Here is a 14,215-nt window from a genome sequence, read left to right on the forward strand (position 1 = left end):
GGCTATGGGGGGGGGGGGTTAGGCTGCAGTGGGGGAGGGTTAGGTTAGGCTGCGGGAAAAATGGGTTAGGGCTAGGGGTTAGGACACTTACCTAATTGGGTCAGGATGCCACTGTCTGTATTCTGACCGCTGGAACATAGGGACCCCATACCCTACCCGGCCAGAATTATTAAAGTTTAAACTCGTACTCCTGAGCATTTTCTAGTGTGCGGAAGGTGGAAATGTAATAAGTTATCCCCCTGACAAGTTTAAAAATCATTCATCAATGACTAGCTCCTAACTTCACCTCCCCCTCCCATATTCATGATTCCAACAATAATCAGAGCACTATGTAATTAAATGACTTACCTTGAGATGCGTCATTTTACACACGTTGATTCTGAACAAATAAATATCCAGCAGCAAGTAAAACCTATATACCATAAGAGGTTTACCTTCAAATGCATCTTTGGTTCAAACTGATTTCTAGTTTTTTATACCAAAAAGCCTTGAGAACCTTTAAGAGGTAATTTGCAACATACAGGATCCTGAGGTGCAAAATCCTAATGTGCTGCCATTTGTGCCCCTATGCCTAGTTTCTGAAAAAAGCTAATGGGTTTGTGGAGAGAGTTGGCAGCTTTTGCATTAGCTGATAAGAAAGGTTGGGTACGTTAAGGGTATTTCTAATTAAATACAGTAAGACCAAGGAATGACTTAGAGGAGAAACTTCATTCTCTGATTTAGTCTACTTTTGGGACTGCACTAAGCGAGCTCATGGAAAGGAAAGTCAAGTGGCAAGTACAGGGGGCATGGTCACACGTTACATGTCATTATGCCCTCGTCCACAATGCACAATACTGATTTGCTGTATCGTGCAGAGGGGGTGGTGTCATGACGACACAGAAGGTATCATAAGCCCAACCGCTAACGTCATTAGGGAAGTGGGTGGGATCCATGAGGGTGCTACGTCCGCTCAAAAGTACAGGAGAACGCCCCGAAATGCCTGAGCTCCTGGACATTAGGGCAGCGTATGCAAGTATGAACAACACAAGGTATGAAAACATAAGACTTCATTTGTAATTAACCCTATCCTTAAAATATACTGTATATTAAAAAATCTAAACAAAACAGAAAATGAATAGAGCTGTAGTGAGAAAACAAAGACATCCAGGAGAGAAATGAATTTTATTCTAATGATTTATATACAAGTATAAGGCGGTTTTTGCTCTTTTTCATCGCATCAGTAAAAAAAACAACAGGCTTTTCTCATCCATATCACTGTGCTTACATTAATTATCATTTAAACACTGTAGTACATTAATAACAAAAATATCTTTAAAAGACACAGATACATGTGCAGTGACAGTTTCACAAATTGTCTTAAAAAACCCCAAACACTTGTGAAAGCTAAAGTGTGTCAGTAACCAAAACACGTATGTCTATGGTTTCTCATCACAATGCATGATTTCTTTCTTTTTTCTTTTTTACATTTATTTCAACTCCCCTAACCCAACCCCCATGTTTCTAACATGATATGTTCAGCTTAGATTCCACAGTCGGCACAGGATTCATAGGCACTTTATTAAGTGGCGCGACCATTATACTGAAGAGCTTATGTAACAGATATCTTGTCAATCAGATGGACAGAAAGACTGGATTCCCTTAGAGCTCCTCTTCTACAAGTAACATACTTAGGTTTATGGTTATCAAAGGGATGATGATACAATGAAGATGAGCAACTAGCAGATTGAAAACCGGTCTTTGTCATGAACTATCATTATTACTATATACCGATCATACTGTATATACCCATCTTCACTCACATTCAATGTTATCTACTTAACAGGAACAATTAATAAGAAATTCCTCCAGCTTATAATAATGGCTTAGTGTCTGATTTCTGGTGTGAGATGTAGTCACAGTGTATCTGGTGTAATCATCTGTAGCAATAACATGACCTTAATCAGGGGAACGTTTAACAGCTTTCACAAATGTGTAAAAAAGTTAATTTTACATTATTTGTCTGATATCTAAAGGCTTAGGGGTAAATTTACTAAGATGGGAGTTCTATTAAGAAGTGATGTTGCCCATAGCAACCAATCAGATTCCAGGTATTATCTTCTAGAAGGTGCTAAATAAATGAGAAGTAGAAACTGATTGGTTGCTATTATGGGCAACATCACTTCCTAATAGAACTCCCATCTTAGTAAATTTACCCTTTAATATCTTCAATTGGAGGTCTCAAACTTGTGCATGTAGACCTACAGTACCGTCAAGGATATATTCTCTGTTATAAACGAGGTATGAGGCAATAGCCAGTATAATTAGTATCTAAACATAGAATGATCCAGCTATGGATGGAGGAACAGGGGCTATAAGTAGAATAAAATCAATGTTGGTAACTGCAATTACAAGCCGGCAGAGAGATGGTACAGAGAGGTGGTCTGAGAGATAACTAATAGGGGTGGGACAAGAAATAACCACGGGGTGGGGGTTGGAGAGATGACCACTGGGTGGGGGTTAAAGGACAACCATGCAGAATGGCAGCGTGATAACTACATGGAGGGGTCCAAGATAATAACAAGGGTCACTGGTCAGTAAACAATGTGAGGAAATTACTGCTTGCTATGATAAATAAGAAATGACCACAAAAATAAAATATTTAAATGCAAAGTAATTATTACAGCAGGAGATGTGATTACTATTAAAATATGTGATAATATCAGATTATTTGCATCATATTTATCCAACTTTTCTACAAGACCCCGGAAATGAGTTGCCAGCCTTTTTGTAGAGGGAGAATGACTGCAACATACTGGAAGTTACAGGGATACCCATAAGTGGCAGCTTTTAAACAGTAGTTCCCTAAAGCAGAATGCTTCATGATTTGGAGCTGCTTGCTCACTGTAACTATATGATAGGAGACTCCTGTTATCACACAACCATAAGCAGAAGCTTCAAGTTCAACCGCGTGTATCTGGCAAAATTCATAACACTGTGTAACAGTTTTCTCCACGTTCCTTTCATTCACACATTGTTAACAACACAAAACTGTGTCATATGGAAGCATGAGGCAGAATATCCTACAAATAATTGTGCAAAAGATACACCATTCCAGCTCTTATTACAATGATGCAATTATATATCCCCTTGTCCAGCAACCATTCCCTTCAATCTGTCTTGACATTAAGAAGCTCCTGATGCCTATACACAGCAGAGGCAGCAATTTTATGGGCTGAAACATTACTAATAAGAATGTGGAATAATAATTCACTATATCTTTAATTTCTTACTGTTGCTAATAATAATGAATTGAAAGGTTGCATGCTGGTTCAGTGAACAAAATGGCTGCCTCTACAGTGTACAGATGCAGTTGACAACAACAAAAAGTCTAGTCCTTAAAACATTCTTAGAAACTTGAATGTGATGAAATACATTCTGCAAAGCAATATTCTTAAAGGGTTTGCACTCCTAGCATCTAGAAGAAGACTTTTTATGGACAGAACAATTATTTTTACAAATTTCTCTGAGATGAAAGGCAGCCATGATAAGACAGTGAAAATAACATACATATTTTCTCAGTTACATAAAAATAAATCACAACATAAACATAGTTAGGTTTATAAATGCTTAAAAACAAGAAAAAAAACACATAAGTATTGTAAATGATTAAATGACCAATTATTGGCTGCTTAATAACATGGAAATAATACTTTAGTCAACCATCCACATAGTATAAAAAAGGAAAAATAAAGGAAACTGTTGAGTACAACCCTCAATCCATTCCTTTCCCACAATATATTATATTAGTAAAAAAAAATGCATAGCAAAACAAAAGATCTCTGAGCAAAGTGTTGCAGTCTCGACATTTCATTAAAGTCGTCATTTCATTCCGGCCTCAAACTATATGATTGTTTGGGGAAAATTTAACGTAACCTGTGATTGTCTTTTCGTAAAACTTCCTTCCATGTAGTTAGCAGACCAAGAGAAGAAGGGCTGAATAGAGGTCCACTGTGTTTTTGCCCATACTGCAGAAGGCACTGAAACAAATAAGATATGCACCATAGTACCGTCTATTTAAAAAATACAATATCTTTAATGAAAATATTTGTTATTGCCTTTATTTTTATTTTTTTTCATTTTAAGTGTTCCTCATGAGTAAAATGGTCTTCCCTGTTCTTGTGGTAATCGGTTGAGCCGTGCTACCTGAGAGGGAGAGGGTGGTACATCCTGGCGGAAAGGACCTTTCGGTTGGGCATAATTGGGATCAGAGACCTTCTTGTACGAGTCATAATTATTTGATCCTTCTGAGGACACATTTTTTTTAAGCTGCTGTTCTTTCCGTCTCTGCTCCTGTCTGAGAAGTTCTTGAGTTTCCATCATAACTCTGGCATTGAACCCATGTCCGCCCATGTAACCATTTCTTGATCCTTGATAGCTGGAATATCTAGGATTCTCCTTGGCACTCTGGAAGCCTTCTCCAGGCGCATAAGCTTGATCCCAAGAGTCTTGAGACACGGAACTAGGATTTTTTCTACTTTGCCTGGACAGACATAAAACAAGACTGTTAGTATTGTTTACACAACTAACATTACACCAAAGTCACAGAATGATAGATATCGTAAATAGTAATTTTCATATTTCCATGAGAAAAACAGAGCACGATACCTTTTTTACAGTGAGACATCTGGCAGAGATGCTGTATTAAGAATAAACCAGCATGTTAGTAAAATGAACCCCCATATCATTACCAACTTTCTAAAGAGAATGCTTTTGTCTAAACCTATACAAACACATCCATCTATCTATCTATATAGTCCATGTAATTCAATAATTAAGTTACATAGGTGGCACTTGTCTCAAAACCAACATGGTTTTGGTCCTTTTCCTAGTGACTGTGATGGCAGAGAGTGAGCCAGTTAACATAGTGTGATCGGTAAGTGATGTCTCCTCACCAGCTGGACCAGCTAATCATATTCTATTTTGACTGCATGACACTCTTTGCTGTTCTTATGTCATCTGATTCTGCTCCTGGAATTTAATGTGCATTCCTCTTGTTTAAAGATCAAGGGCCACTTGTGAAATATATCATATAGCCCACCGCTGACATTATATAAGATGAAAGTGTAGATAGGCAGCATTAAAATTCTACTAGAAGGATACTACAATCTGTAACTGATGAGGGAGAATATGTGATGTGGCCTTTTTACTCTGTTACAACCACCCTGTTTATACTGGTTCACCAAACCCAATGTTGTATCTATAAGAGAAATAAACTTCACTTTAGGATAAAAAGGCTCTTTATTACCATAAAACAGCTGCTGAATGCATAGGGAAGGATTGGTGTACTAGTCATTTTCCCATTAAACAAGGCGACGTGAAACTGTGCCCTCAGGTCTAGATAACCTGTACTTACCACATACATGTGGATTATTGTATCAGATTTCTGTAAATGCTAACAGCACTATATCTGAGACAAATAACCTTTGTGATATACCGATTTAGTGGCTATATTACTGTGGATATCTGTATAAGGACAAATACTAGTACATTGGAGTAATTGGCATTATTATACAAAAGGGTGAATTTAGTCTCCGTTAATTCTTCTGTAGAACATTTAAACACCCACTGAGTCCATACACTGCGCCATCGCTTCATCTCAGCTATACTGGCAGCAATTACCAATTCTCACATTACGAGAACGTAATTAGAAAACTTGGTAAACAGATTTTTTTTAAATAAGAAATGAAGAACTGGACTGTTTTTAATGATTTACATATATATGTCAACATACCGTACCAACTTGAGAACTCAATATTAAAACAAAAAGGCTAAAAGAAACTTGGATAGTAAAGGGACTTGCAAAAAAAATATCCCATAGAAAAACACAAAACAGCAGATCACCATTTTTTACAATATAATTTTTTTCCTTATTTTGGGTAACTTTACTCAAAAGCTGCAAAGAGAACACAATTATTATTATTTTTTTACCTGAATGAAAACAAGTGGAAGGATTACTGACTAAAGTCATCCAACAACATGAGCTCTGAAAGGACATATCAAAAAGGCTTTACTGACAACCACCTTACTGTTTTTAGTGTGTTCCATGTCTTTCACCATCTTTGATGGATTACTTTACTTTGACCCACTTCTAGCAGCCAACAATACTCCCTTGCTACTGGCATGTCCCCCGGGGGTGGTATTTCTGACAATTGTGTCTGGGCTGGTTATATTTGCAATGCCAAGCTACATTAAGTTTCAGTAGGAAGCCGAGCGGTGTGAGAACACTCCTGTAGACATGAGGTCGTTGAAGTTATCGCCTCAAGGTATAGAAAGCACAGCGTGTGCCAAAAACCTTTTCAATCTATGAAGGTCAGTGTTTGAAACAAGCGCTACTTTAGAATTGCCGACAGTTACATAAAAGCACTGGGCTACTGTAGATAATCATATGGTTAGACCATCTAAACTCACTATAATCCCCTATGCCCAGGAGTGGCTTCTGATGCTACAAATCAGGAGGATGATGTGCTGAACTAAATTTCTCATAGGTCTGAAGGTTTATTTTTCTCTAAGCTCTATTAGTTATTACTTTTTAGTCATATAAATATATGTTATGAGAGGCAATTGTTGGAATGAAGGCTTCTAATTTTACTAATTACAGCATGTCAGCCCAATACGTCGCCATTACTCGTCTCGCGTCACTATATTAATAATATGCAGTGTTAGTAACTGAACATCGAGTGGTTTATTTCACAAAGTCAAAGGTGGAATTTCCTTATCTTCGGCTCAATCACTACTGTTCATTACAGCTGACACAGTTTATGAGCTTCAGAGCAAAGGCCCCCCCCCCCCCTCCTTTCTGTGCCTAATAGCTACTTGGCTACAGAAAACTTATGTTCAACTCTTCAACCTCACATTAGATAACCCCTAGAATAAAAAGCCTGAATGGAACCCAATGGTACTATTTGTACCTTTGCCTTTATTTAATTACTCTATATTAGCTTCTCCTAGTGCATTTACTGTAAAGAAAACGTACAAAGCTGATCAGATTTCTATGGTTTGTTTAATAGCAAAGTGTGAGCATTTGTTCATGCTGATCTATAACATTACTTGCAAATTGGACGTTTAATCCAGATAAATTTGATGTTCCAATGTCCTTATTAAGTTGTTGCTCTCCTCATTCTAGTCACTCTTAGCCCTCATTTAATACAGTGTATCCATTTTTACGAGGCAATATATGAGGCTCTATGTCTGCACTGATTGCTGCTGATGAAATAATAGCCCACTTCTCTTACGTTTTATCCAATCTCACAGGACAGCAACCCTCTCCCCTCATTGCGCAGTATCTAACACCCAGCACAGCACCCCTCATACAGCACCCCTTTCCCAGCACAGCACCCATCACCCCTAACACAGCAGCCCTCTTCCAGCACAGCACCCATCTCCCAGGACAGCACCCTTCATCCAGCACCACTCTCCCAGAACAGCAGCCCTCTCCCAGCACAACATCCGTCACCCATCCACCCAGAGCTGCGTTTTGTGGGGATGGCAGGCACTGGCAGGCTGCAGGGAGTGGACTCTGCCTGCTGGACTCCTCAAGGGCCCATGCGCAGCAGGCCTCTTCCAGTTGCTATTTTGTTGTTACCCGCTGCCTGTCTCTGCTCCCCAGCCTGTTTGAGCTGCCCAATCGGAGCGGAGAGCTCTGATCGCCGTAGCTGCCGGTAAGGTAGCCACGTCCACCAGAGCAGAGAGTCTCCCAGTCTCCCGCATCAAGCAAGTTCCCGTGGCGTGTCCCAAATCTGCGCTGGCTCCAGCCATAGGCATGCCTCTAGGCATTTGCCTAGTTTGCCTATGACTTGGGCTGGCTCTGGGCTAGAGAGTAGTACAATCTTCCCAGTGTCCTGCTTCTGATGGGGTAGTCTTGATTCTGGGTGACTGTAGGTACAGTTGGGCATGTATGTTCTGCTCCACAATGCTCTGATGGCAAAGGGGGATTTGCATGCACTTTGGTGCTGTAAGCTTTCCATTTATTTATGCTTAAACATCACACAACAACCACATATACCTAAAAATCTCTAATACCACTGCATGTGCTTTTATACCTTGAAAATCATAACCAGGATATTATGACCAAGGCAAAGTAGTTAAGGTGATTTTAATAGCAAAGTAGCAAAGTACTAGTTCCCATTGATATCCTTTAATTTAATTTGGGATCACAACGCATTAGTGAATTTTCATTAAAGCCAGAGCCCTTCGATCATCATATTGCTAATTGGAATCGGATCAGCCGGTCATCTAATCCAAGTATAATGTCAATATATTTTCATTACTATACGTGAAAGAAGAAAATGGCTAATGCAGCCAGCGTTTAATGAGTGGCGTAATCTGCTGCAACTCTGCTCTGAAAAGAACATTTCATATTTAGGGTTATCTGCTCACAGCTGCGATAAATGTTTCATATACAACTTGTGCGCTTAGCAGACATAAACTGCAACATAAAGAAAAGGAAAAACTGACAGTGAACATGTTGCCAGCAAAGGATAATTAATCAAAACACTTTAATTAATGAAATTATTTTAAAATAAGTGTTCTGTTGGTAATGCCAAGATTACCGGAAAAGCAAGACGGAAACCCACAAATATGAGCTAATATGCAATAAAGAACAAATGTGCAGTGCTGCTAGCCTAACCTAGATTGTGTCTGGCAATTTATGAAATATGTCATTATCTATTTATTGTTATACTCTAATGCAGTGGTTCCCAAACTGGGTGATGCGGGGCACTTGCAGAGGTGCCATGGGTTGGTGGTCCAGGATCAAGTCAAATTATTTATGGTCAAAACCAGTGTTGCCAATCATTATATACGAGATCAAACAGAAGCACAACCCTGTTCTCCACCAAGTTCACATAAGTGAACCTAAGGAAGATAGGGAAGCACAGACATTTTTAATAATCTTTGCTGAATTTCTCAATAAGAAACTTTTGGGCTAGGGATGCCGTGAAAAACATGCTGATACCCTAGGGTGCCATTAATCAAGAAAGTTTGGGAACCACTACTGGAATGGGTAACTGCGATGTGCATGAAGTACTAAAGAATAACACTATTGTAAGTAAAAACATGATCATTTCTGATATTAGTGCTAATCAGCAGCCAGGTGAGAAAACGGTTACAACAAAGCCTGCCAGAAATGCACATTTGCTATTGTATCAATAAGCAAAAGCATTAATATAATGCAGCATTGTCCTAGTTTTTTTTTATATTTAGGATCATTATTTGAAGTCTTACTTTTATTTTGTCTAAGATCATGGAATACGTATGTTCCCTGTTGTACAATTCAACCATACAGCTAATAATTATAATATTGAAAATTAAATGTTTTTGTAAATATGTAATATTCATCAATAAGAACTTCCAAAATGACTTTCTCTGAGTTAGAGTTATGATGGTTTGTACGTCCATGAGAATATACCATATAGAAGAATATATAAGGAGAATTTGGTAGTATGATCATTCCTGAACAGAATCAATTTAAACAGCTGAATGCAGGAATCTGATTGGACAAAATGATGTCCCAGAAACACTTGCTGCTAAAGCAAGGCAATAACTGAAGTCTCCTGTTGACTGAATTATAAAGAAAGATGGGTCCTAATAGCTAGACTATCAGCAGCTTGTTAGATTGTAATATTCCTCTTTCTTTAGTGAACTCAGAAATATTTAATTTGAAATAATTGAACTTCAATAAAAATTAAAACATTAACGTTTCATATATTTTTTTCCTGGTACTGCTGTCCAATGGAAAAATCACAAAACTTCAATCCTCACTAAGTACTAAAAGTAGAACAACATATTCACGCTCATTCTGCAATAATACGCTTAAACGTGTGAAAAGAGTGCATTCCTTGCATAACTTGTGTTCTCTCTGCTTGCATTAAATCTCCAGGAACAGCTGTTACTAGATCTCCTTCAGGAAACAGCCACCTCTAGCAATGGAAGCATTTATAGAGCGTATTATGGGTCAGCACAATGCAGAGATTTAGGCTTTTTTTTCTTTCTTCTTCTTTGAGTGGCTGCTAGCAAAAGTTTACCATAATTGTACAACTTTCAGGATCAAAGACTTGCTGGCAGTGACTAATCACAATGAAACGCCAGTTTTAAAGTGAAAAGAAAAAACACTTTAAAAAGTTCCCCTGGATTGTAATTGAAGAAAGTTATTATTCTGAAATGAAAACTGGCTAATTCCCACTTTCTATGCAGACACATGCATTTCACAACTACGGATCAGTATTTATAGTCCGCTGTCTTTATGACCATTGCACACTTGGCTTTCAGCGGAAAAAGCTTAAAAAATGATTTGGATCACTGATTTCACGTCTGGACCACGTATTACTGCATATCATTTCTTGTGTCAGGCCTGTCTGAATAACGTATTGTTCAATTTTTTTATTTCTTTACAATAAAAGCAGTGGCTTCAATCTTTATGTTTCAGGTATACAAAGCACGAGCATACCAGTGTGTCATCACTGCCTTATCAGATACGAGTCATGGCATCATGCAGTGGGTGGTGGGACCGTTATGACGTGATTTGCAAAAAATCACATCCTCAATCCTAGTTAAGTGACAAGATCTGGGAATGGTGTCAGCTGTGATGCGGACATGAACCCAATGTGCCACAACTCCAAGGCTACCGCCTGGCTTCCTTACTCCCAAATGTTGTGAGGTATGTAATGATTTGAACTACTCTAGAAGTAATGCTGCATACACACGGTACGATCTGTACCACCGACGACTTGAAAGATATCTTTCATAGATATCATTCATAGATCGTTCAAAGATCTTTCAAAGATATCTTTCAGTGAGTCATCCTGCCACATCTCTGAACAGGCAAAGTTGACGATATTGTCCAGATTGGCCTGCATGTACGGATGATCATAGATATCGTTATCGTTCATGCGTGAACGCGCATCGTCGGTCGTTCAATGAATTAAAAGTGACAGATATGAATGATATCATTATTATTCATATCGTAACAATATATCGTCCCGTGTGTATGCACCTTTACAGTATCAGATTCATTGCAATAGGTTGCAGCAGCTTTTACTGTACACCAGTTTTGTTTTATACATGTCCCAAAATGTGTTTTCCAGTCCAACAGAAAAGAGCTAAAGTAAGCTAAAAATAGACACATAGGGGCGATTCACCAGGGTCCATTTATCACAGAGAGGCCTGTGTCTGTCACAGTAATTGTAAAATTGAAATTAATGGGAAGATTGAAGCTCCTTCACTGATACTCCAGTCTTTGTAATGATTTTTCTACAAAATGTAAATGGCCCAACGAGAGAGAGAGAAAAGAGCATCTGATTTATAGGTGCAAGTTGGTAGTAATGCGCCAAGTAGTTTATAGTGAAGCTAATTCCCTATGTGTACACTGTCCATTCTTCTACCATGAATGATGGGGCATGATGGCCATGTTACCTGGGTAATGAACTGTACTGGCGCTGGGCTTGTTGGAAGGTCTCTCGCTCCTCCTGTCTCTGCCTTTGCATCTGAACTTCCACAGACACTGAATGCCGTCCGCTCTGATTATATGTCGTGTTGTTTGGCTGGGGAAAAAAAACAAGCAGTGCGAAAAGTTGATTTTCCAGCAAAACACAAGGACATGGACACGGTTGTTAGTTATTACTTCATTTGGTTACATGGCTGGATGTTTCCTTAACCGAGGACATTTTCACATTATGTTTGACAAGAAATGTCGATCACTTTGAGAAGTACAAGGCCCAATCCTGGTTCTGGTATTTACATTGGCTCAGAAAACTGGACTTAATTGTAAAGGTTTTAGAGCAGGAGCAGAGTGCTTAGTGTAATTCAATGGCACAAAGCCATATTTTACCACAGAACTTTAATGCGATTACCGGAGCAGGCGACATTTTCTATTATATGGAACTGAAACCTGCTTCCAATGTATTGGATAGATTTTGTTTAAAAGTTTCCTTAAAAGTTAGACAGCACTAAACCCTTATGAGTGTAAATGACCATAATTAACATTACTAGCCTAACTGAGCAGTGGAAACAGAATTGTGAAATATTGGGCTTAGGCTGCCCATACACTGCACAAAACCACCAAATGACTAATATGAACGATTATCGGTCAGTGTATGGACATGAAGAATAATCGTTCACAGCCGGAAAACAGCTGAAAAATGGTCTGGATTGTTTATTTTGGTTACCAAACCTGTCGGAACCACCGACCATCGTTCAGCCAACGTTATGCTGTGAGCGGAGATAGCCTCCTTATAGCATGCAGTGCATGGAGGTTCTGCCGCTCCTCACTTATTAATCCGCCGGGTCAGCTGCACTGATTGTGTAGTGTCTGGCCAGCTTCCACTGATATATTTAAAGGAGAGCCTGCTGTGCTATACAGATTATATGATAAGCATCCTGGATTCACAACCATGCTATACCTGTAATCATACCAACAGACAATAAACAAACCCCTATTAATGTTCTTTTGCTCATAGAGTTTTCCACTGAATTATTTGGTGCATGTGAAATTGCTGGGTCTGGTTTATTTCTTTTGTGCCCACTGCGTTTTAATGAAAACATTGCAAAGCAAAAAGTTAATGCTATAATCATAGAGTGCAGGTCCTCTGTGTCTCTATAACAGCAGCATTGCAGTTAGGTTTCACATGATGTTACCACTCCCTTCGCACTCTGCATTACCTATAATATACACCAGAGGTAACATCAGATGCTTCTCCAGCTGTTGTAGAACTACAGTCCCAGTAAAGCTGGGTACATACTATACGATGTATTGTACAATATATTGTTCAGATGTGGATCGGAACTATATATCATACACATTGTATAGTGTGAATGCCCGATCTGTCGTTCATGTGGTCGTTCATTGTATCGTCGATGCAATGAACCATGCTTATGTGCAGCATGTAACGATACATCGCGCTGTCTTACATTGGATCGTGCAGTGTGTACAGCTTACGACGTATCGTTACATCGCATCTTCACTGGGTTGCACCATCGTATGGTGTGTGCCTAGCTTTATTTATAACCTGAATAGTGACAACACTGGCAATACAGTGAAAGGAGATGAGAGGTTGTGAAGGTTGGAGAAAAGCTACAGCTACTGCAGCAACAACAGTAATACTGACTTTTGTATTGGGTTTAAGCATTTGGGCGCAACATGCGTGCTAAGTAGTAGGCGCCCATTAACTCAGGCCCCCTGGCACAAACAATTGAATATTTTCGCCTCACTTTAGATGGGAGATCGGCATGAGAAAACAGAATTCCCCATTGTCTGCCCCTCCCCTTTAGATAGTAAGTTCTCATGAGCAGGGCCCTCTTCCCTTATGTGCTTCTCCTTTCCCTTATTACACACACCTTATGCTCCCTACAACGGCACCTAACCTTTGGTTGCTGCTGTCCTGCTGCTTATGTGAGGGTTACGTTCATGGATGCAGCAATGTTTATAAACCATGTGCTTGTCCTGCATTGTTCTTTGTATTGTAAGTCCTTGTTTTGCTGATTTGTAAGGTGCTGCGGAAGCTTGTGGCGCCATAAATATAAAGGATAATACTAATGGCAGGAGATGAACACTTGGTTACATGTTTATCAAAGGCGTAAATCTATAAGCAAACAGGAACTGTATGATTATTAAATAATAATACTGAAAACAATACAAATATAAGAACTATTCTGCTAACTATAACTAATTATATGTGATAGATGATTATGCCACAAGTTTTATAGTATAATGAAGAGTGACAGCTAAAACGGCTTGCAGGCAAAGTCTATAAAACTATTGCGTAGGGCTCACATTATAGAAGTTATTTAGTTATTTTCGTCGAGTTATTAAATTGCTAAAAATAAAAAAAAAATTAAAAAAGATACTTCTCTTACAAAATGTTTTAAAGACTGAAGTGGCATATGTACGGTATATGCTAACCAGATATTAATAAACCTTTCACTACCATATTCTGTGTTTTGTACAGAAACTTATATTCCATTTTAGAATTGTAACCAGCAGAGACCAAAGAATGTGATAAAGTAACCCCGCAAACAGAAATTTCCATAAGCTGTACAAATAAAAAAATAAAATAGAAAAAGTCAGTTCAGTTGCACACTGACCATGCAAGCTAATAGTAGCATGTAATGGAGTATTTTCTCCACCCTTTATTAACACGCAAAAGAAACATAATACATCTCTTATGCTGGGTACACACTA

The 14,215-nt window shown here is 38.7% G+C and overlaps 1 protein-coding gene across 14 annotated transcripts in view; it reads right to left on the bottom strand.

Moving 5' to 3' along the window:
* Positions 1 to 1,145: 1,145 nt before the first annotated feature.
* Positions 1,146 to 14,215, bottom strand: part of PARD3 (par-3 family cell polarity regulator) — a 629,380-nt gene continuing 616,310 nt past the window's right edge. For all 14 annotated transcript variants that reach the window (XM_088462693.1, XM_088462692.1, XM_088462686.1 and 11 more), the window contains 2 exons: positions 11,452 to 11,579; positions 1,146 to 4,522 (listed from right to left, as the gene is read on the bottom strand). In XM_088462693.1, coding sequence (XP_088318819.1) covers positions 4,132 to 4,522; positions 11,452 to 11,579 — 519 coding nt within the window. In that variant the 3' untranslated portion in view covers positions 1,146 to 4,131. The remainder of the gene's footprint in view (positions 4,523 to 11,451; positions 11,580 to 14,215) is intronic.

The sequence above is a fragment of the Taudactylus pleione genome, unplaced genomic scaffold (genome assembly GCF_031769625.1).
Source record: "Taudactylus pleione unplaced genomic scaffold, aTauple2 ptg000053l, whole genome shotgun sequence".
NCBI classification, from domain to species: Eukaryota; Metazoa; Chordata; class Amphibia; order Anura; family Myobatrachidae; genus Taudactylus; species Taudactylus pleione.